General features: G+C 43.7%; 1 protein-coding gene across 4 annotated transcripts in view; it reads left to right on the plus strand.

Annotated features, from left to right (window-relative positions):
- The window catches only part of fcsk (fucose kinase), a 387,988-nt gene that overhangs the window by 223,876 nt on the left and 138,903 nt on the right, over window positions 1-25,209 (plus strand). For all 4 annotated transcript variants that reach the window (XR_012101869.1, XM_073069669.1, XM_073069671.1 and 1 more), the window contains exon 5: window positions 11,468-11,593. Coding sequence is in view for 3 of the 4 variants with exons in the window: in XM_073069669.1 (XP_072925770.1) it covers window positions 11,468-11,593 (126 nt within the window). In the remaining variant the exon portion in view is untranslated. The remainder of the gene's footprint in view (window positions 1-11,467; window positions 11,594-25,209) is intronic.

A 25,209-nucleotide genomic window follows, 5' to 3' on the forward strand; every position in this document is an offset into this window, starting at 1 on the left:
GCCAACTTAGTTTAAACCCTCCCTAACAGCTATATTAAACAATCCCGCCAGGATATTAGTACCCTTTGAGTTCAGGTGTAACCCATCATTTTTGTATAAGTCATGCCTCCCTTAAAATAGATCCCAGTGATCTAAGAATTTGAAGCCCTGCCCCCTGCACCAGTTACTTAGCCACACACTCATCTGCTTAATTCTGCTATTCTTACCATCATTGGCACGCAGCTCAGGCAATAATCCTGAGATTATTACTCTGGAGGTCTGGCTTTTCAATTTTCTTCCTGGCTCCCAGTAATCTTCCTTCAGGACCTCCTCTCTTTTTCTGTCTATGTCATTGGTATCAACATATACCAAGACTTCTGGCTGCTTGCCCTCTCTCCTCAGAATACTCTGGACCCGATCTGAGTCACCCTGTACCCTGGCACCAGGAAGGCAACAACCACCCGGGTATCCTTGTCCGGCTCGCAGAATCTCTTGTCTGGTCCCCTCACGATGGAATCCCCTATAACTACCGCATTTCTCCTTGCTCTCTTGATCACGGCACTGGGCAGTGTGCCAGAGTCCCGTTCGCTGTGGTCTTCCTCTGTCAGGTCAACCTAGAAAAGATTAGAAAAGAAGATAATAGTTACTGTTTCAATCTAGTGCTGAAGACAAGTTTTTTTCTGGTCTTTGGCACCTACATAGTATACCCACAGCTTATTAACCTGTATGTCTTTGGACTGTGGGAGGAAACTGGAGCACCCGGTGGAAATCCACTCACTCATGGGGAGAACGTAGAAACTCCTTACAGACTGTGGTGGGAATTGAACCCTGAACTTATTCAGCTGATGCTGTAAAGCATTGCGCTCACTGCTACACTACATGCTTAAAATAATTCTAGGCTCACCGAAGGTTAAGTTTATGATCCAGTAACGAGCAGAAAATAGACACAAGTGACCCTTGTATGAACTCACATTGAAGTCCGTGCACGGAGAGCGTGGAGAATGTGGAATTACGAGCACGTGAGGTTCAGCAGGCAGCCCTTCTGCGCGAGTCTGATGATCAGCGACTCAAGTACTATTGCAGAGACTGCCATTCCCCTGTGTGCTGGCGACTATTGGGTTAGACGATTCCATTTTACCCTACTCTGTGCTGGGTGCACATCCAGGCTGCCCTTTTGCCTCTCCAAAATCCAGATCAGTATATAACATTGGAAACATTTATTGTTGTGAGGTCCTGGGATTGTCTTTGACTCCACTTTCCTAACACTGGTATTCTTTATTGACAGTAATTGCAATGTTCGGTGGAAATTATGGAACGATATTCTTCAAAATTATAATCTATTGTGCCTTTGGAAAACTAGGTCTTCATTCTAGGACTCAGTGTGGGATCCACCCAGGCTGAAAATACTTATACTAATTGCAGAAGTCATAATGGAAATGGGCCTGGGGCATCTGTAAATTGCCAAAACAATTCAACTTATCATTAAGCACACTGTTAACAGTTTTACAAAGATATAGGGATAATTTGTTTACAGGGTATCGAAATTTCACTTTGGAAGCTTCTGCTGGAAGATGACCTCAGTGTTAAATGCCCCTAACGTGTCTGCCTCTACTGTCCCAACCCACTCACCTAATTCTCATTCAGACGCGCTGAGTTCCTCGAGCTCCTTTCTATGCTGCATCAAACTTACAGCCTTCTGTATCCTAGCTAAATTGGTTATTCCCTTCATAGTTCAAAGGTTATCTATGATAGGAGAAAGCAACCTGTTTGCTCCCCTTGTACCATGTGGGAACTCAGAGACACGTCCAGTGTCCCAGCCAACTATGTGTGTGCATCCAGTTGCAGCCTTAACCAACATTAGGCCCAGGCAGGTAGTGCAGGAGTCCCCTTGTCAAAGAGCTCAACAGCGTTGCATGCTGTTATGGGGCGGGGAGGAGCAACAACAGGAGAGATGGAGTGGGGAAGATTATGACAGCTAAAATACCAGGGGACTTGATTGTAAGGGGACTAGAGGTATCTCAAACCAGACCCCTCATGTTCCCCCCACACATCTGCCCTATATTCTGTGGTCTACTGTCCTCACATATCAGATTATTTCTTCCTTAGCCCTTTACCTCCTCACTTCTCACATTATTCCCTTTCATCCACTTCAGCCACCCACCCACCTTCCCCTTCACCTACACTCGCCTGTCCCATATGCTCCTCCTCCCACCTTTTCATTCTGGCTTCGCACCCCTCTTCCTTTCCAGTCCTGATAAGGGGTCTCAGCCCAAAACAACAACTCTCCATTTTCCACCTATCACACTAGCTTGTATTCCCTCTCTCCACCTTCTTATTCAGCCTTCTTTATACTTCGTTTCCAGTCCTGATGAAGCGTCTCAGCCCAAAGTATCAACTGTTCATTCCCCTCCATAGATGCTGCCTGACCTGCTGAGCTCCTCCAGCATTTTGTTTATGTTACTCAAGATTTCCAGCATCTGCAGAATCTCTCCTGTCTCAAATAATATGTACCTCCCTGGTGCCAGAGTCAGGGATGTCTCCGAGCAGCCTCAGGGTGGTTCTGGTTGACAATGGTACTAATAACACAAGTAAACTGAAAGATTAAAACACAAAATGCTGGAGGAACTCAGCAGGTCAGGCAGCATCTATGGAGGGGAATGAACAGTTGATACTTTGGGCTGAGACGCTTCATCAGGACTGGAAACGAAGTATAAAGAAGGCTGAATAAGAAGGTGGAGAGAGGGAATACAAGCTAGTGTGATAGGTTAGACCAGATGGGGCAGGTGTGATGGAGTGAGAAGCTGGGGAGTCATAGGTGGAAGAGGTAAAGAAGGAGGAGGAATCTGATCGGAGAGGAGAGTGGACCATGGAAGAAAGGGAAGAAGGAGGGACACCAGAGGGAGCTGATGAGAAAAGAAAGGGGAGAGCGGGTAGCCAGAATGGGGAATGGAAAAAGAGAGGGGTGGGGGGTAAATTACCAGAAGTTAGGGAAACCAGGACTTCTGATTGTAATATCGGGATTGCTTCCAGTGGCATTTGCTAGAGAGAATAGGAGTAAATGAGATGAATATGTGGCTAAAGAATGGTGTAGGAGGGAGGGCCTTAGATTTTTTTGGGAAGTATTGGTATCTGTCCAAGTAAGACAGTTGGCTCTTGATCCATATTGGGGTCAACGTCCTTGCAGGGAGATGTGCTCAGCAGTTTGGAGTGCAATGGTGCACAGAGTGAGGATGTGGTTGGAAAGGAGTCAAATATATAAGGAAAATTAGGTGATCCCAGTAGGCAGAGTGGAGATGGGCATGTTAAGGAGATGGACATTGCAAGACTGAGATTTGAATGTGTGCTAAACCAGATGGGTTTATTGTTGATCACATGGGAACATGACATGGTTGTGGTGATGAAGAAATGATTGAAAGAGTGGCATGTCTGGCAACCCAATGCTCCAGTATGGAGAAGCCTCAGAGATGATAGAGGGAGAGAGGATGGGGGATTGCAGTAATGATTGAGGAGACCAGAGCTGCAATCTTGAGAGAATATATCCCAGAGGGCTCCTCACATGAGCATGTGTGCAAACACAAGAGACTGGAGATGCTAGAACCTGGAGCAGGAAAACAAACTGCTAGAGGAACTCAGTGGGTTAGGCTGTATCTATGGTGACAGAGGATTATTTATTTTTAAAAAAACTTTATTCATGATAAAAAAATATACAAAATAATAAAAACAGTGCAAAACTTTCATACTCATAGTCCCCAGATTCAGTAGAATTAACTTTTCTTTTAAAGCCTTAAAACTGTAGCCATCCTTGTGGCCCCCTGGGGTGATCTATTTCAATGCTTGAGGGGCTTTCCCGGTCATCTCAGCTCCTTCATGTGTGTTAGTAGAAGGAGCTTAGGTTCAGTACTTCCTTCAGCATGTGCTCTTGCAGTCCAGAATGCCAGTCGGCAACATTCCCTACAGGCATCTCACGGTTCTTGGAGACTAGCAAGTTCCAGGCAGAGAAATAGTCAACATTTCAGTCAACACCCTGTCAGGACTGAGAGTGCAGAGGGGAGATGGCGAGTATAAAGAGGCAAGGGGGTCGATGGGCAGGAGCTGGCAGGTGATAGGTGGAACCAAGAATGGAGGGTGTTGATAGGCAGGTGTGACCAGATGGGGAGGAGGCCAAAAAAAGATAAGTGGAGATGATAATGGACTTCAGATTCTTTCATCTGATGAGAAGGGAAGGCAATCAGTGCAAGCAGATAAGGGAGGGATAATGGACAGATGAAATCAGTGAAGGAGAGAAAGAAATTGTAATGGGATGAGGGAGGGGGTTGTTTTTGGAAAAGTTGAGAGAATCATAGGGGGAGAGAGAAAGGAACACAAAGCATGTGTGTTACCTGAAACTGGGATAATTCAATGTTCCTACATTGTAGACGACCAAGGTAGAATATGAGGTTTATTCTGCTACCATGTGTTTGACCTCACCCTGGCTTTGGAGAACGCCAAGGATGGACAGGTCAGTGTGGGAATGTGGAAAAATGTTGAAATGGCATGCAGCTAGGAACTCAGATAGCCATTGCAAACAGAGTGCAAAGCAGTCACTAAAAAAACATATAATGTGTTTAGGTCATGTATAATTTATTGTTTGCAGCTCAAATTTCAGATCTTACCAATGAGAGGAATGGGCCAGGTGGCTAGGGAATACAGTTTATGACAGGGTCTGAATACAATGAGTTTGGTCTTCTCAGTTGGAGGATATTTCTGCTAGTGCACGTTGCAATAGCAATCTGACAGTTCAGGAGCAATGGCAAGTCGGAGAGAGATGCTGGCAAGATGGAGTTCAAGTTAAAGTCATTCAACCATGCATGAATACCGATGAATATAGCCAAACGAGACAGCGTTACTCCGGGGCCAAGGTGCAAACACAGTACCGACGGTCAAACACAGCACAAGACACATATAGCTGGTATAAGACAGCAATAAGTTACAGTCAGTCAAAAAGAAATCTAGTCCCGGAGAGCACGAATGTTGCAGTAGTCCGCAGTCGAACATGATACATATTGTCTTCTGCTGTGCAAACCCTGGAGAGCAGCACCAACTGTAGCATGGACGCTGTACCATTCCGGTGGAGCGCACCGACTCTGACATCTCTCTGCTCGGCAGCAGCAAACAGGCAACACTGTGCGTTAAGACCTAGTCCTTACTATGACTGAAACACATGCTCCTCCAGGGTGTGGCCCCGCTCCCCGCTCTTCACCAGTAACATAGTGTAGCATCCCACATTACCAGCATCTTGCGAACACAAGAGAAGCAACTAAAACAATCACACACTGTTACACTGCACACCGTGAAAGAAATACGCCTAGTTTTCGACCAATGTTAACAAACAACAACATGCAGTTGGTAGGAACATAGAGGATAGAGTATGTGAACCTCAGAGATATCAGGTATAATGATTCTTAATTCTAAATGGACTTGGTCCTTGTTTATTCCAGCCATCGTTCCTGTCCATCCCTGCAATACTTTTCTTTGTCATTACTGAGTGTTGCCCTTCTGTTCTTCCCTTCCTATCCTCCCTGATTTCCTTCTATCCAGGAATATTTAGAAGTCATTCCTGTGCTATTAGCAGACAAGCACTTCTAGTTGTACAGCATCATTCCCTCAGTGCTAATAACCAAGCATTAACACCTGGGCATCTGTACCTCCCTGTGTAAGTGAATTCTTGATGTCTTTACTAGGAGACCACAGTCAGTGTGGGTTGGTAACAACATCTCCACCTTGCTGACAATGAATACAGGTGCACCTGAATAGCGTGTGCTTAGCCCACTGCTCTACTCTCTATCTCATAACTGTGGCTAAGCACAACTCAAATGGCATCCATAAATTTACCAATAATGCCACTGTCATACAGGAGTGTGATAGATAAGCTGGTTGGGATTGGACAAGATAGAGGCAGGAAATATGTTCCAGATGCTGGGAGAGTCCAGTACCAGAGGGCATGGTTTGAGAATAAGGTGTAGGTCATTTAGGACAGAGTTAAGGAAAAACTTCTTCTCCCAGAGAGTTGTGGGGGTCTGGAATGCACTGCCTCGGAAGGTAGTGGAGGCCAATTCTCTGGATGCTTTCAAGAAGGAGCTAGATAGGTATCTCATGGATAGGGGAATCAAGGGATATGGGGACAAGGCAGGAACCGGGTATTGATAGGAATTGATCAGCCATGATCTCAAAATGGCGGTGCAGGCTCGAAGGGCCGAATGGTCTACTTCTGCACCTATTGTCTATTGTCTATTGAGTGGTATCATAGCAACAACCTCACTTTCAATGTCAGCAACAGCAAAGAATTGGGAGGGTAGTCAGGAGAAACACACCAGTCCATATTGAGGGGTCAACGGCAGAGAGGATCAACAGCTTCAAATTCCTGGGTGTCAACATTTCATAGGATCTATCCTGGGCCCAACACATCATGAAGAAAGCATGTCAGTGGCTCTAATTCATTATGAGTTTGAAAAGATTTGTTATGTTACCAAAGATTCTTATAAAACTTCTTCAGATGTGCAGTGGAGAGCTTTCTGACAGGTTCATCACTGCCTGGAATGGAGCCTTCAATGCACAGGATCACAAGAGGCTGCGGAGGGTTACAGACCCAGCCTCCCCACCACTGAGGACATCTTCAAGAGGCAGTGCCTCAAGAAGACAGCATCAAGGACCCTGACCACCCAACTCATGTCCTCTTCTCCTACAACCATCAGGAAGGAGCCTTAAGACATGCATTCAACAATTTAAGAACAGCTTCTACCCCCACACGATCAAATTTTGAACCTATGAGCACTGCCTCATTATTCCTTTTTTTTGCACTAATCGTTTATTTTGTAATATATCGACTTTAATGTCATTGCTGTATTGCTGCGGTAAAACTAATTTCATGTCTTCTGTCAGTGATCATGTAATCTGATTCTGATTCTAAGTCACAGAATGGTGATATCACAGAACAAGGCCATTCATTCCATCAACTCTAATGGCTATATTCAAAAAGAATCCACTCTGTCCTCTCCCCAGAACACTCAGTAAAACTTGATGTTGATCTTTGGGTTTGCTTTTAAATCATGATCTGGCTAGAAGCTGGCATTTGAAGTGAATTTTGTAGGAGAAATAACTGTGAGACCCACAAAGCTTAGGCTCCATTGTCCACATTATCAGACTATCGCCTCCAGTGAGCTTAAACACACAATTAAATGTGCAAATCGGTAATATTTCCTCATAGATGCAGTGTGTTTCCAAAAGCTATACAATAATGATATCTCACAAATGTTGTTCCAAACATTGAATACCTGGATCTTGCCATGAATCCTTCAGAAGTGACAGTAAAAACCCTGCTGATGCTGGGAAACTCCAGAGTGAGTACAGTGTTATCACCAACACCTGTCCTGGTACTGAAAGCTCACTCTGCAAGTTTGGAGTCTCATAGCTTTGGATAATTTTTTAATAATGGTTGAAGGTTTTAAATATGAACTTGTTTTTCTTAATTTTCTTTTCTCTACTTTTTTTCTTACCATCAGTCTGCTCCCTTTAGTTTTGTTGTACTTAACTGATTTAATATTAAGTTCACCAACTTGACATTTCCTAATTCAGTCAGTATTCACCTCTAAGAAATGCGCAGTTATAAAATCATTGAAATCTTATGGCACAGAAGAAGGCCATTTGGGTCATCAAGGCTACAGTGGCTCCCAGAAAAGCATTCTCAACATTCTCATTCTCCCACTCTTTTCCCTTAGCCCTGCATACTTTTGTCTCCCCAGTAAGTACCCAATTGCATTTTAAAGATATATTACTGGGCTTTCCAATTTGTGGAGTTGATGGTTATTCATCCTAGTGAAACCACACAAGTCTTCTCTCTTTAAGCAGTAAGAGGGAGGTTGGCATTGAGAGTTGCTCAGATGGTTTGTGTTCGCCTCAGATCCAAGAATGCAGTGACCAACTGGAGTTCCCCACTCCCTTCTTGTGGATCCTTCATGGATCTAATTTGGTCTCAAAGTTCAAAGAAAATTTACTATCGAAGTATGTCTATGCCATCATATATTACCCTGTGATTCATTTTCTTCAGGCATTGCAGAACAAAGAAATACTCTGGAAACTACACATGAGAAAGGCCTACACAAAACCAAAGTGCAAAAAAAGACAAACTGTGCAAATACAAAAAATCCCAAATAATAGATAGCTAGGTGAGTTGTAGAGTCTTTGAAGGAGAATCTGTAGGTTATAGAATAATTTCAGAGTTGAGGTGAGTGAAATTATCCATACCAGTTTAAGAGCCTGATGGTTATAGGGTAATAACTGTTCCTGAACCTGGTGGTGTGGGACTTGAGGCTCCTGTACCTCCTTCCTAATGGAATCAGTTCAGAGCTGAGGTTATCCTCACTGGTTCAGGAGCCTGATGGTTATAGGGTATTAACTGTTCCTGAACCTGGTGGTGTGGGACTTGAGGCTCCTGTACCTCCTTCCTAATGGAATCAGTTCAGAGCTGAGGTTATCCTCACTGGTTCAGGAGCCTGATGGTTATAGGGTAATAACTGTTCCTGAACCTGGTGGTGTGGGACTTGAGGCTCCTGTACCTCCTTCCTGCAGGAAAGAACATGGCCTGATGGTGGGGATCCTTGATGACACAGTTTTCTTGTGACAGACAGTGTTCCTTGTAGATGTTTTCAATGGTGGGGAGGACTTTTCCTGTGATGGTCTGGGCTTTTCCGCACTTGGGCAATGATGTTTCCATGCCAGGTCTGTATAAATCCCTGCCCCGAAAACATTCCATTTTTATCCCATAAAACATTGAGAGAAATCCTAGAAGTTCAGCTCACTATGAGCACCCCTTATTGATAGTGGTTTCACTGCCTCTGAAGAGACTTTTCAAATCCTCCTATAAAACTCCATTGAATGGGCTATATTTTATGCTGGACACTATGCAGTAAATGTCGAATTGTGTGTCTCATTAAAGCTGAGGGGCGGTTGTTGCTGTTTGGCAGCTGCCCAGTTTAATAAAGTGACTGTAAAGTAAATGTCAGAGTCGGCAAGCTCTTCAGTCTCTGCCTCAATAGCTCTCGTCAGCAATTGGTCTTGTTAACTGGAGGAAGGCTAATCACTCAAAACCGCCAGGATAGGCAATTCACTTTGCATGACTAGGGAGTTGTTTAACTTTGAAGCCATTAAAGTCATTAGATATCTGTCAATAGCAAAGTAGTTAAAGGAATCAGTAGGATTGAACAAATGTGCATTTATGTATTATTCAGCACATCCTGTCATACTTTTCAGCTAATGAATTAATTTTGATATTAAATGTAGTCCCCATTGTTTTCTGAGGGAATGTCACACAATTTTCCCCTCAGGATCGTCCTACAAGCAACAATCTGTTCTGGTGATGTTGGCTACGAGTTAAGTATTGGCTCAAAAGGAACATTCACCTGTTGTCTCATTGAAAGGCAGCATATCTTTAATACAGAATTCTCAACAGAATCAGATTTATTGTCACTGACTTACACTCAGTGGCCACTTTATTAAGTTATGCCTGTACACCTGCTCGTTGATGCAATATCTAATCAGCTGGTCATGTGGCGACAACTCAATGCATAAAAGCATGTAGGCATGGTCCAGTGGTTCAGAATGGGAAAGAAATGTGATCTAAGTGACTTTGATGAGGGAATGATTTTTGGTGCCAGATGGGGTGGTGTGAGTATCTCAGAAACTGCTTATTTCCTGGGATTTTCCACACACAACATTCTCTAGAGTTTACAGAGGATGGGATGTGAAAACCAACATCAAGCAGCCAGCGAGCAGCAGTGCCGTGAGCTAGAGCGCCTTGTTAATGAGAGAGGTCAGAGGAGAATGGCCAGACTGGTTCAGACTGCCAGGAAGGGGACAGTAACTCAAATAACTACACATTGTAACAGTGCTGGGCAGAGAAGCATCTCTGAACACATAACACGTCAAACCTTGAAGAGAATTGGCTACAACAGCAGAAGATTATGAATATACAGTCAGTGGCCACTTTATTAGGTACAAGAGGTAGCTAACAAAATGGCTACTGAGCGTATATGATGTGAAATTTGTTGTTTTGCAGGATTAGCAGAGTAAAGAAAAATAAAAACTATAAATTACGAAAATAAATAGTGCAATGCAAAGGAATAATGGTCTAGTGTTCATGAACCGTTCAGAAACCTATGTGTTATACTCTGCATCATTGTACAGTAGAGAGTCAGGAACAATGGATGAGAGGGAGATTGCAGAATGGCATTGGTCCAGTTACTTCCTCAGGTGCGGCATGAGATTACTGTTGAGCAACAGATGCCAGCACAGCTTGCTGCAGGTTCAGTCCTTAACAGTGCAGGGCTAGTTAATGCTGACAGACATGCTACAGTTAACCTCAGTGCACTGGCATTGAGGACAAAAGAGAAACAGCAGGAATTACAGTCCCATAATGCCTGCCAGAATGTGTGTGGGGGGAGTGTAACAAATAGCACAATGTACCCTGCTGCAGCAGGGTAGCACACAAAATGCTGGAGGAACTCAGCAGGTCAGGCAGCATCAATGGAAAGGAATAAAGAATTAATGTTTGGGGCTAAGACCCTTCATCAGGACTGTTTTTCTCCACAGATGCTGCCTGAGCTGCTGAGTTCCTCCAGCATTTTATGTGTGCTGCTGTGGATTTCCAGCATCTGCATTTGTGTTTGTGAGTGCTGCTGCTGTCCCCAGGTTCAAGTCTAACCTCCAATGCAGACTCCAAAGAATGTGGAGTCTGTACATCCTTCCTATGACCACATTTCTCCCAAGGGGTTGTTGGTAGGTGACTGGCTGCTGTAAATCAGCCCTGATGTTGATCAGCAGGGGGAGAATTGGAGTGGAGTCAACGGGCATGTGAGAGGGTAGGTTGCAGGAAAGTGATTATCGGGGAATGCTCTGAGAACTAATGGGCTGAATGGCCTCCTTCCACAATGAAGTCAAATAAAGACTGTATCAGCCTCTACTTCCCAGGTTTATCCCTGTCCCATTCCCAGATATTGTTCCCATTCTGCCCTGCTCCAGTTACTGCCTTTCTGTGTCCTTGCTCCTAACTGTGGCTCTTCTCCTCTCCACCTCAAGCTCACAAATATGGATGTCCACTCAGATAAGAAATGGAAACACTGCAACATTCTTTGGAGACCATGTCCTAGCAACAGCTGACTTCAGAAGGAAAACAAGGCTTGGATCATTAGCCTATAAGATGTAGCAGCAAAGTTCGGCTATCTGGCCCATCGTGGCTGATTGGTTATCCCTCTTGATCCTATTCTCCTGCCTTTTCCTGATGCCCTGACCAATCAGAACCTATTGACCTCTGCTTAAATATACCCAATGACTTGGCCTCCACAACCATCTGTGGCAATAAATTCCATAGATTCAGCAACCTCTAGCTAAAGAAATTTCTGTTTTCCAACTTAGGCTGAGATAATAAAGTATCTTTTTTCTCTGTTTTCATGTGCAGGGTCGAGACTTTCCTTTTGATGACTGCGGCCGTTCATTTACCTGCTTCCCAATGGAAAACCCCACTGGCAACGCAGAGGCCCTAGTCTGTAACATCGACGTTCTGCTGCATGTTATGACACACAAGGTCAGTTACTTGTCACTGATTCCAGGGAAAAGAAGGTATGCAGTCATCCACATTAACTCCAAGTATGTTGGCTGAGTATTTTTTTCATTGGTGAGAACCCAGGAACGGTGGATGGGAAAGAGACTGAGATTCTATGTACACATTTAACCAAATGGGCAGGTGCAAAATGTAAAATGCTTAAGATCTCATCTGTTGCATTAAGCAGTCTGCAAACTCATGATATGTTTGTGGTTGAATTTCACCTCAGTTTTTGCCACTCCTAACGTTAATATGGATTCTGATCCTGCCCACTGCTCACCTGGCTGCTGAGGCCACTTTAGACTTGAGCATAACCTCATAGTTTTGGATTTACTGTAAATCCCATTGTGTAGCTGACTTCAAACAAGCTGAAATGTTGATGAAATTCTGGCATTCAGGGATATCAAAGGGTGTGTATTTGAAAGAATTGTGCAAGCAATTAACCGAAAATTAAGAATTATCTAAGACATAAAGAAAAATGTTTAACTACTTAAAATAAATTTAATGTTGAACTCAATTCATTAATACCTTCCTCACTCCATTGAAATGAATGTAGCTCTTACACCAGGTCTAATTGCATAGTGAGCTATTACCCTGGAGTATGGGGTGGAAATGATAGGGAATTCACACTGCTGCTAGAATTCAGATGTTGAGAGAACATCTGCCAGGAAATCTGGGATTTCCACATCTATAGAGAAATGCCTTCAGCTCGTTGCAATGCCGACAGTGATTCTGGGGAGAATCCTGGATGTTCTGGGACTCTTGTCGATACCACATACTCCACTCAAAGAGTCGGTCTTCATATGGAGGCTTGGTGTGTGTGTGTGTGGCCTCCGTCAGTCGCCTCTGGTAGTCACTGGCTTGACGAGCAGCGTCGACTGTAGCTATTGAGGCCGTTGGCAGACTCTGCCACAGTTGCTGCATGTGTAGGGCGTCATGGAATTGTTGTCCACTGTCCGCTGTGCTCTCCGTTTAGCTCTCCACTCCTCAAACTGACTCAAGATCACTCTTTCACCTTGCTCTAAGTGTTGCTGAAGAGTACCTCGCCATTTGTTGTGGTCATCTGCTGTATCCTCCCAGCACTCTGTGTTGATTTTTAAGGCTTTCATGTCGCGCTTGCAGAGGTCATTGAAGTGAAGCTGGGGTCTCTTGCTAGTTTCCTGTAGAGGATGTCCTTTGGCAGTCTACCATCCTTCATACGACGGACGTGGCCCAGTCAGCACAGTCTGCGTTATCTTAAAAGCGTGAACACTGTGGGAAGTCCAGCGTGGGAGAGGACCTCAGAGTTTGGGACTTTGTCTCTCCAGGTGATGCCGAGGACACGGCGAAGGTTGTGCAGGTGAAAACTATTGAGTTTCCTCTCCTGTTTGGAGTAGATGGTCCAAGTCTCGCTACCATACAGGAGGGTGCTAATAACGCATTGTACAAGGCAGTCTTGGGCTTTGTAGCGAGTTTCAAATTCTCTTAGACTCGTGAGAAGAGTCGAGCAAGGATCGATGCTGCTTTGCCGATACGCCTAGAGAGTGTCGCTAATGGTCGACCCCAAGTGTGTGAACTCATGGACCACTTCTAGATCATAATTGTCGATGTTAATGACTAGTGTCTCCACTACGTTCTGGGCAAGGACATTTGTTTTCTTTAGGCTGATGGTAAGCCTGAAGTCCTTGCATGCCTTAGAGAAGTGGTTCATGAGTAGTTGCTGTTTGGTGAGCGAGGTTATAGCAGTGTCATCAGCAAAGAGCATGTCACATATTAAAATCTTTCGCACCTTTGTTCTTGCTTTCAGGTGCTCAGGGTTGAATAGCCGCCCATCAGACCTGGAGTGCATGTAGATGCCTTCTGTCGACGTCCCAAACGCGTGCTTCAATAGCAGAAAGAAGAAGATGCAAGATAATGTTGGGGCTGACACACATCCTTGTTTGACTCCACTATGAATAGCGAAGGGTTCTGATGAGCTGCCTTCGTACTGAACAGTAGCCCTCATGTTGTCATGGAATGACTTGATGATACTTGGGAGTTTCGGGGGACGGCCGATCTTGAGGAGAATCTGTAAGAGCCCATCCCTGCTGACAAGGTCGAATGCCTTGGTCAAATCAATGAAAGTGACAACGGGGGGTTTTTGTTGTTCCCTGCACTTCTCCTGGAGTTGACAGAGTGAGAAAATCATGTCGACAGTTGATCTCCTTGCACGAAAACCATATTGGGACTCATGGAAGACCCGTTCTGCCAGAGTGTGTAGACATGCCAGAGTTACACAAGCAAAAGACTCTACCAGCAATACTCAGGAGGGAGATACCCCTGTAGTTGTTGCATTCGTTCCCATCACCCTTGTTCTTGTACAAAGTGACGATTTTGGAGTTGCGCATGTCCTGTGGTACAGGCTCCTTCCTTCCAGCACTGACAGAGGACCTCATGTAAAGGTTGGAGGAGTGAGCTCTTGCAGTGTTTGATCAGGTCTGGAGGAATCCCATCATGCCAGGAGCTTTCCCTGGGGCCAGACCGTCAATTGCCTTGCTGAGGTTGTCAATGGTTGGTTCGGAGTCGAGTACATCCATGACTGGTAGACAATCGATGGCATCAATGGCTGAGCTAACAACCACATTTTCCCTCAAGTAGAGCTCAGAGTATTGTTCTACCCAGTGTTCCATCTGCTTGCTTTTATCGGTGATTATTTCACTGCTGGATGACTTCAGGGGTGCTGTCTTGCTCTGCAATGGGCCAAGGGCCTTCTTGATACCATCATACATCGATCTGATGTTGCCTGTCACAACTACTGTCTGAATGTCCTCACTGAGCTGGAGCCAGTACTCATTTGCAGTCTGGTGCACTTTGCTTCTAGCAGCTCGAAGTGCCTGCAGTGTTTGATAGGATAGTGAGTGCTTGTACTCTGTGAGAGCTGCACACTTGGTTTCGATGTTGGACTTTGCCTCAAGCCAGTCACTCTCTTTGTGGGTTTTCTTCCAAAGACAGAGAGTGCTGATTCGTGGATGGTGTCATGAAGGTATGACCATTGTTCTGTTGCAGTATCTCCTTGTGAGGAGGTAGTCATAGCACCCTGTACTGACTTGGCAAACTGGTCAACCTTTTCTGACCGTTTCATCTCTGGTGTGTTGATGCGAGGTTTTCCAGTTTGTTTGGAGTGGTGGATTTTCTTCGGACGTAGTTTGATCTCACAGCATACTAAAGCACGATCCATATAGCAATCTGCACTGTGGTATGAGCGGGTGATTAGTACTGCGTTGATGAAAGAGCGCCTGGCGATGATCATGTCTAGTTGGTGCCAGTGTTTAGACTGTGGATGTCGCCATGAGACCTTGTACTGGGACTTCGTCTGAAAATAGGAGTTAGTACACACAGGCTGTGATAGGACCAGAACTCCAGAAGATGTTGTCCATTGTCATTTATTTTGCCAGTTCCAAAGTGGCCAAGACAAGACGGCCAGGAATCGTTAATGGCTGCCACTCTGGCATTGGAGTCATCAAGGAGAACGAGGTGCTCATCACTGGGAATATTCCTAACAACAGCTTCTGATTTGTCGTAGAACATGTCTTTTGCCTCAGAGATTGGAGTTCGAGTAGGGGCATACACACTGACGAGAGTTACTGGGCCATGACTGGTGTGTAGGTGGAGGGTCATAAGTCGTTCTGATCCATTTTCTGGTGGCTCCACCATTTGCAACAAGAGTTCCTAATGGCAAAACTCACTCCATGCTCGCAGGGCTTGTCTTGGTTCTTTCCCTGCCAGAAAAGTGAGTAGTCCCTTTCCTTCAGTGAATACGCCAAACGTGTTTCCTGTAGGGCAGCTGTATCTACCTTGGGCCTTAGTAGCTCATTGTTAATGAGCGCTGTTGTTCGTGCATCTCCGATATCCTTGAGGTTTAGGTCAAGTACATTCATCATAGTGCAGACATTCCAACATCCCAACTTGAGGGGAGTTGTCTTATTTGATTTGTTTTCTTTCTTGTCTTGTGCAATAGTTACAGTCAGCTCTTCATGGAATAATCCATTGTTCCCATGCACCCAATGAGGAAGCATAAGGGGGTCTCAAGATGGCGCTTATGGAGTGAAGCGGTTTTAGGCTTTGCTCCAAACCTCTTACTTTTTTTTAACCTACAAACACCCCCTAATTGATCTTTTTATACCATTCTAAAGGGGTTTAAACATATGAAATTTTTTTCAACTGTTTGAATCATTTTCAACTCGCTGAAATGTCTAAAGCAAAGGTAACAGCGAAACAGACGAAAGAACCGGTAACTTTAGAAGCAATTGCGAATCTTATGGACGACAGACTTGGAAAACTGGAGAGTAAATTAACCGCAAAGCTTTCTATGTTTGATGAAATTTTAAAGACATTTGATGTAAAACTTCAAGCACTTACACTGGAGTCACAAAAACAACAAGCAAGTATTTTAGTTCTTGAAGAAGCCGCTCGCCAGAGAGATCGTATAATTGAAACTTTGCAACAACAGCAAACTTCGACTTCTCAACAGATGGATCGTTATAAATCTAAAATCACTGATCTTGAAAACCGCTCTCGAAGACAAAATCTTCGGTTAATTGGGATTCCGGAAAAATTTGAGAATGGCGATCTCACTGTTTTTTCTCCAAATTTTTAATGGATGTCTTTGGCTCAGAAGTACTGGATTCCCCTGTAATAATCGACCGTGCACATCGCATTTCTCGTTTTCATTCAGATTCAAGTTTGAAACCACGACAAGTAATTCTCCGGATCCATTATCCTCATACCAAAGAGCGTTTGATTCGGGCTGCACGGAAAAAGGGTATGATCAGCTTTCAAGATTTTAAATTCCGTATTCTGGAAGAATACAGTCCCGAAGTTTTAAGGGCAAGAATGGCTTTTAAATCGGTTATGTCGGAAATTCATCAGAAAGGCTACAAGCAAGCGCTGTTATTTCCAGCACATTTGAGAGTTACTCTCGAAGACGGAACTTATCGGCTGTTCAAATCTCCAGCGGATGCTCAAAGATTTCTGGAAGAATAACATTTTATCGGGTTGACTAATGTAATAATTAGTCTATAGATTTGGATCTTTTATAAAATGATGGGTTTTTTTATGTATGGCTTACATGTATTTTTTATACATGGTAAAAGTTCATTTTTGGTTTATTCTGAGTTTGTTATTTTTTCATATTATTAATCTGTTAGTTTTGAAAGTAATTTATTAGGGTTTTCTTTTAAGTTCGTATACACTTTTTTATATTTTTAACGTTTAAATATTAAGATTTTTGAAAAATAAAATGTCGTTTCTTCTTCCCGAAAGGCTTTAGTGCTTGGAACGTCACATCCATTTTGATGTGTTTGAATAAGTTTTAAACTTTCTTTTAAAACACTAATTCAGTATTATTCATTTATGGGTCTTATCATTTTATTTATTTTTTTAAATCCTTTTGTTTTATATATATATAATACTAACTTTATATTTTAATTTTTGTCATACCAACCCTTTCTTATAATATGGGTGGTTTGTATCTTTTATTCAACTTTATTTTGTTTGAGTTGCTGTCTTGAGACATGGGGGTAATTTTAGTGTTAGATTGCTTGCTTGCCTCTTTTTGGCTTTTTTCCTGGGGTTTTGAGGGTGGAGGGAGGGGGATTTTTCTTCTTTCTTTTCTTTTTGCTTGCTTTATGCTTAGTTTTACTTCATGGACTCATATGAAACTACAAAAATGGTTGCAGTGTCGTGACTTCCGGTTCCTCCTTGAACTTACTTCCCTCTTCCGGATTCATGAGTTCATCTTTTTTTTAACCTTATGTGTTAATTGTAATAAATATTGTCAATATGGATAGGGTTATTAATTTTGTTTCTTGGAATACTAATGGTTTAAATCATCCAATCAAATGGAAAAAAATATTCAAAGTATTCCATAGAATGAATGCTAATGTTATCTTTGTACAAGAGACTTATGTGAGGAAGGTGGATAGTCAACGCTTTTTTAGGTTTTGGAAAGGACAACAATATCACTCGAATTCTCAAGCCAAAGTAAGAGGCGTTTCAATTTTTATAGATTCTTCAACCTCCTTTATACATCATGAAACAATTTCAGACCCACAAGGTAGATTTTTGCTTATTACTGGTCTACTTTTTAATCAAAAAGTTGTTTTAGTTAATGTTTATGCTCTAAATACTGATTGTCCTGAATTTTTTAAGTGTCTATTTACATCCTTTCCCAATTTGAATCAGTACAGACTGATAATGGGTGGGGATTTTAACTGTTGTTTAAACCCTTCGATGGATAGATCCAAGCCCACACAAGTTCTTCCGAATAAATCGGCCTCTCTTATCAACTCCTTTATGACTGATTCAGCAGTTTGCGAAATTTGGCGTTTTTTACACCCCAATGACAAAGAGTTTTCATACTTTTCTCATGTTTATCATAATTATTCAAGAATTGATTACTTTTTCATTGATCACCGTTTACTTACAGATGTTATCGATTGTAAATATGACTCTATTACCATTTCTGATCATGCACCTTTGAAGTTATCTATTAAGATAATGGATTCATCTATTAATGCTAAATCTTGGAGGTTCAACTCTATTTTATTGCAGGACTTAGACTTTGTTAATTTTATTAAACAACAAATTGATTTGTTTTTCTCAACAAATTCTACAGCAGAGATCTCTAGTGGAATTTTATGGGACACTTTTAAAGCATTTATTCATGGACAGATTATTTCATACTCTGCTGGAGTTAGGAAACGAACTAATTCTAAAATATTAACATTGGTTGATAAAATCAAAGCAATTGATAAGATTTATTCAGTGACCCCCAGCAAAGAACTTTATAAAGAAAGAGTGGAACTTCAAATGGAGCATAGTTTGTTATTATCCTCTTCGATTGAAAATCATTTAATTAAATCTAGAACCCAGTTTTATGTATATGGAGATAAGTCTGGTAAATTATTGGCTAATCAATTGAAAACTGCTTCGGTTAAACGACAGATTACTAGGATTCGTAAACAAGATGGCACTCTGACGATCGACCATAAAGAGATAAATAAAGCCTTTCAAGATTTTTATAATTCCTTATATCAATCAGAATTTGCTGAGGATTCTTCTATAATAGATGAATTTTTAAGGAAATTGAATATTCCAAAATTAACAGTAGAGGATAGTGTATTCTTAGATACACCTATCACGGAAACTGAAATAAAAAAGGCTATTTTTTCAATGAATTCTGGTAAAGCTTCTGGTCCAGATGGTTATTCTGCAGAATTTTTAAAATCTTTTTCCTCTATACTTTCTCCTTGGCTTTGTAAAATTTTTAAAGATGCGTTAATTATAGGCAAATTGCCACAGTCTTTTTATGAAGCTTCTATTTCTTTAATCCTTAAAAAAGATAAAGACCCTATTGAATGTGCATCCTATCGGCCTATATCCTTGCTGAATACGGATTTTAAGATTTTTAGTAAAATTTTGGCTACTAGATTAGAAAATATATTACCTTGAATCATTTCTGAAGATCAAACTGGATTTATTAAAAATCACTATTCATCTTTTAACATTAGAAAATTAATTAATATTATTTATACTCCTTCACCCAAAATACCAGAATGTGTCATTTCTTTAGATGCTGAAAAAGCATTTGATAGAGTTGAATGGCCATATTTATTTAATACGATGCAGCATTTTAATTTTAGTTCAAAATTTATATCATGGATTAAATTAATGTACTATAAACCCTTGGCTTCGGTTTTTACCAATAATCAAAGATCTCCTTTTTTTCAGTTATTCCGTGGTACAAGGCAAGGTTGTCCTTTAAGTCCTTTACTATTTGACATCGCTTTAGAACCTTTGGCTATAGCCATTCGTGAATCACCTAATATTTTGGGTATTACTCGTGGGGAGGGGACGTATAAGTTATCATTATATGCTGATGATTTGTTACTATACATATCCGACCCTGAAAGATCTATTCCTGCTATTTCGTCCTTGCTTGCTCAGTTTAGTAACTTTTCTGGTTATAAATTGAATTTTAATAAGAGTGAATTATTTCCATTAAATATGCAAGTTCCAATTTATAAACATTTACCATTTAAAGTTGTTACAGATTATTTTACTTATTTAGGTATTAAAATTACTAAAAAACATAAAGATTTATTTAAAGTTAACTTTTTACCCTTAATTGACCAAATTAAGCAACTTGCTATCAGGTGGTCTCCACTATCTTTGTCATTGGTTGGTAGAATTAATGCTATTAAGATTATGGTATTACCCAAATTCTTATATTTATTTCAAGCATTACCAATTTTTATTCCTAAATCTTTTTTTGATATTATTGACTCCAAAATATCTTCTTATCTGTGGCAGAATAAAAATCCTAGACTAGGCAAAAAATATTTACAGAAGTCTAAGAAGGAGGGCAGTTTGGCTTTGCCAAACTTGAGATTTTACTATTGGGCAGTTAATATACGATATTTAATATTTTGAACACAAGAATCGACTATAGCTGCTTGCCCACAATGGGTAAATTTGGAATGTAAATCCGTACAAGACTTTTCATTGTTTTCAATCTTAGGATTTTCACTTCCTTTTTCTTTATCTAAATTGAATAAACAAATAACTAATCCTATAGTCAAATATACATTGCGAATTTGGTTTCAATTTCATAAATTTTTTGGTTTGAATAAGTTTATTTTATCATGCCCTATAATATCTAACCATTCTTTTCGGCCCTCTCTTATGAATCAAGCTTTTCTTTTATGGAAAACAAGAGGTATAACATGTTTTCGTGATTTGTTTTTGGATGATAGCGTTATGTCCTTTGAACAGCTATCTAATAAATATAATTTACCTAAAACCCATTTTTTTAGATATTTGCAAGTTAGAAATTTTTTGTATAATGAGTTACAGTCTTTTCCGAAACTATGTCCATTGGACATTACGGAAAGAATTCTAGCTCTGAATCCTTGTCAAAAGGGTTTAGTAGCTGTTATTTATAATATGATCATGAAAATACAGCCAGAAGTATTAGAAAAAATTAAGAAGGAATGGGAAGAAGAACTTCATTGTCTTATATCCACTGAGCAGTGGGAGAAAATTTTACTATTAGTCAATTTGTCCTCTATTTGTGCTAAACATACCCTAATACAATTTAAGGTTGTACATAGAGCTCATATGTCTAAGGATAAACTTGCTCGATTTTATTCTCATGTTAATCCAACCTGTGACAGATGTCATTCTGATGTTGCTTCATTGACCCATATGTTTTGGTCTTGCCCTTGTTTACAAAATTACTGGAAAGATATTTTCAGTATTATTTCAAGAGTTCTGAATATCAATTTCCAACCGCATCCTTTTACTGCAATTTTTGGTTTACCAATGGTGGATAATAGTCGTTTATCCTCTTCATCTCGACGAATGATTGCATTTGTTACATTAATGGCTAGAAGATCTATTTTATTGAATTGGAAAGAAATTAATCCTCCAACTATATTTCAGTGGTTTTCTCAAACTATCTCTTGTTTGAGCTTAGAAAAAATTAGAAGTGTTGTCTTTGATTCTTCAGTTAAATTTGAAGAAACTTGGAGACCATTTATTCAACATTTTCATATGAGTTAAATTGTCTTTTCCTAAACCTCACTTTGATTATCCTTAATTATTTGGATGGAGGTTCGGAGTTATTGGCACTACTGTATGTACTTAACATTATGCAATGGCCCATGTTGGTTAGTGTTTTTTTTTCTCTTTTTGGGGTTTTTTTTTTCTTTTTGTTTCTTTTGTTCATAAATACTATGAGTTTGGGAGGCTATATATATTGATTATTATATATTTGAATGTCTACTTAAACTATTAATTATGTACTCTCAAACACTTTGTATTCATGTTTCATTTATGTTTGTTTAAAAAATTAATAAAAAGATTTAAAAAGAAAAGAAAGAGGAAGCATGAATGTGGCACCTTTATTGGCTGGGGCTGTCCAGTGAAACGCGATGGTCTCTCCCACGGTCGAAAGCAACCCCTGGCGCCATGCACCTACGCCAAACAAGCATTATGACTTATAACCGGTAACTACTGCTTCCCGTGTTTGTCCGGTGCTATAAAGCGAAGCTGGAGTGGCCTCTCCAGGGTGCAAGCCAGGGCAGAATTAATAAGGAGATCCGTCTGTTGCCTAGGCAGTGGGCCCCCCCCCCCCCCATGCTGATGACAGGTCCAAAGGAACGACAAAAGTCGATACAGTTTGGTGCCAGCAGCATCGCAGGAGTTGCCGGTGCTAGGTACCACCTTCGGGACTCTGACTCCAGGAGTTGCCGGTGCTAGGTACCACCTTCGGGACTCTGACTCCAGGAGTTGCCGGTGCTAGGTACCACCTTCGGGACTCTGACTCCAGGAGTTGCCGTGCTAGGTACCACCTTCGGGACTCTGACTCCAGGAGTTGTCGGTGCTAGGTACCACCTTCGGGACTCTGACTCCAGGAGTTGCCGGTGCTAGGTACCACCTTCGGGACTCTGACTCCAGGAGTTGCCGGTGCTAGGTACCACCTTCGGGACTCTGACTCCAGGAGTTGCCGTGCTAGGTACCACCTTCGGGACTCTGACTCCAGGAGTTGCCGGTGCTAGGTACCACCTTCGGGACTCTGACTCCAGGTATTGCCGGTGCTAGGTACCACCTTCGGGACTCTGACTCCAGGAGTTGCCGGTGCTAGGTACCACCTTCGGGACTCTGACTCCAGGAGTTGCCAGTGCTAGGTACCACCTTCGGGACTCTGACTCCAGGTGTTGCCGTGCTAGGTACCACCTTCGGGACTCTGACTCCAGGTGTTGCCGGTGCTAGGTACCACCTTCGGGACTCTGACTCCAGGAGTTGCCGGTGCTAGGTACCACCTTCGGGACTCTGACTCCAGGAGTTGCCGTGCTAGGTACCACCTTCGGGACTCTGACTCCAGGTGTTGCCGGTGCTAGGTACCACCTTCGGGACTCTGACTCCAGGAGTTGCCGGTGCTAGGTACCACCTTCGGGACTCTGACTCCAGGTGTTGCCGGTGCTAGGTACCACCTTCGGGACTCTGACTCCAGGAGTTGTCGGTGCTAGGTACCACCTTCGGGACTCTGACTGCAGGTGTTGTCGGTGCTAGGTACCACCTTCGGGACTCTGACTCCAGGAGTTGCCAGTGCTAGGTACCACCTTCGGGACTCTGACTCCAGGAGTTGCCGGTGCTAGGTACCACCTTCGGGACTCTGACTCCAGGAGTTGCCGGTGCTAGGTACCACCTTCGGGACTCTGACTCCAGGAGTTGCCGGTGCTAGGTACCACCTTCGGGACTCTGACTCCAGGAGTTGCCGGTGCTAGGTACCACCTTCGGGACTCTGACTCCAGGTGTTGCCGGTGCTAGGTACCACCTTCGGGACAATGACTCCAGGAGTTGCCGTGCTAGGTACCACCTTCGGGACTCTGACTCCAGGTGTTGCCGGTGCTAGGTACCACCTTCGGGACAATGACTCCAGGAGTTGCCGTGCTAGGTACCACCTTCGGGACTCTGACTCCAGGTGTTGCCGTGCTAGGTACCACCTTCGGGACTCTGACTCCAGGAGTTGCCGTGCTAGGTACCACCTTCGGGACTCTGACTCCAGGAGTTGCCGTGCTAGGTACCACCTTCAGGACTCTGACTCCAGGAGTTGCCGGTGCTAGGTTCCACCTTCGGGACTCTGACTCCAGGAGTTGCCGGTGCTAGGTACCACCTTCGGGACTCTGACTCCAGGAGTTGCCGTGCTAGGTACCACCTTCGGGACTCTGACTCCAGGAGTTGCCGGTGCTAGGTACCACCTTCGGGACTCTGACTCCAGGAGTTGCCGGTGCTAGGTACCACCTTCGGGACTCTGACTCCAGGAGTTGCCGGTGCTAGGTACCACCTTCGGGACTCTGACTCCAGGAGTTGCCGGTGCTAGGTACCACCTTCGGGACTCTGACTCCAGGAGTTGCCGGTGCTAGGTACCACCTTCGGGACTCTGACTCCAGGAGTTGCCGGTGCTAGGTTCCACCTTCGGGACTCTGACTCCAGGAGTTGCCGGTGCTAGGTACCACCTTCGGGACTCTGACTCCAGGAGTTGCCGTGCTAGGTACCACCTTCGGGACTCTGACTCCAGGAGTTGCCGGTGCTAGGTACCACCTTCGGGACTCTGACTCCAGGAGTTGCCGGTGCTAGGTACCACCTTCGGGACTCTGACTCCAGGAGTTGCCGGTGCTAGGTACCACCTTCGGGACTCTGACTCCAGGAGTTGCCGGTGCTAGGTACCACCTTCGGGACTCTGACTCCAGGAGTTGCCGGTGCTAGGTACCACCTTCGGGACTCTGACTCCAGGAGTTGCCGGTGCTAGGTACCACCTTCGGGACTCTGACTCCAGGAGTTGCCGGTGCTAGGTACCACCTTCGGGACTCTGACTCCAGGAGTTGCCGTGCTAGGTACCACCTTCGGGACTCTGACTCCAGGAGTTGCCGGTGCTAGGTACCACCTTCGGGACTCTGACTCCAGGAGTTGCCGGTGCTAGGTACCACCTTCGGGACTCTGACTCCAGGAGTTGCCGGTGCTAGGTACCACCTTCGGGACTCTGACTCCAGGAGTTGCCGGTGCTAGGTACCACCTTCGGGACTCTGACTCCAGGAGTTGCCGGTGCTAGGTACCACCTTCGGGACTCTGACTCCAGGAGTTGCCGGTGCTAGGTACCACCTTCGGGACTCTGACTCCAGGAGTTGCCGGTGCTAGGTACCACCTTCGGGACTCTGACTCCAGGAGTTGCCGTGCTAGGTACCACCTTCGGGACTCTGACTCCAGGAGTTGCCGGTGCTAGGTACCACCTTCGGGACTCTGACTCCAGGTGTTGCCGGTGCTAGGTACCACCTTCAGGACTCTGACTCCAGGAGTTGCCATGCTAGGTACCACCTTCGGGACTCTGACTCCAGGAGTTGCCGTGCTAGGTACCACCTTCGGGACTCTGACTCCAGGAGTTGACATGCTAGGTACCACCTTCGGGACTCTGACTCCAGGAGTTGCCGGTGCTAGGTACCACCTTCGGGACTCTGACTCCAGGAGTTGCCGGTGCTAGGTACCACCTTCGGGACTCTGACTCCAGGAGTTGCCGGTGCTAGGTACCACCTTCGGGACTCTGACTCCAGGAGTTGTCGGTGCTAGGTACCACCTTCGGGACTCTGACTCCAGGAGTTGTCGGTGCTAGGTACCACCTTCGGGACTCTGACTCCAGGAGTTACCGTGCTAGGTACCACCTTCAGGACTCTGACTCCAGGAGTTGCCGGTGCTAGGTACCACCTTCGGGACTCTGACTCCAGGAGTTGTCGGTGCTAGGTACCACCTTCGGGACTCTGACTCCAGGAGTTGCCGGTGCTAGGTACCACCTTCGGGACTCTGACTCCAGGAGTTGCCGGTGCTAGGTACCACCTTCGGGACTCTGACTCCAGGAGTTGACATGCTAGGTACCACCTTCGGGACTCTGACTCCAGGAGTTGTCGGTGCTAGGTACCACCTTCGGGACTCTGACTCCAGGAGTTGTCGGTGCTAGGTACCACCTTCGGGACTCTGACTCCAGGAGTTGCCGGTGCTAGGTACCACCTTCGGGACTCTGACTC

This window comes from Hemitrygon akajei, chromosome 17 (genome assembly GCF_048418815.1).
Source record: "Hemitrygon akajei chromosome 17, sHemAka1.3, whole genome shotgun sequence".
Taxonomy (NCBI): Eukaryota; Metazoa; Chordata; class Chondrichthyes; order Myliobatiformes; family Dasyatidae; genus Hemitrygon; species Hemitrygon akajei.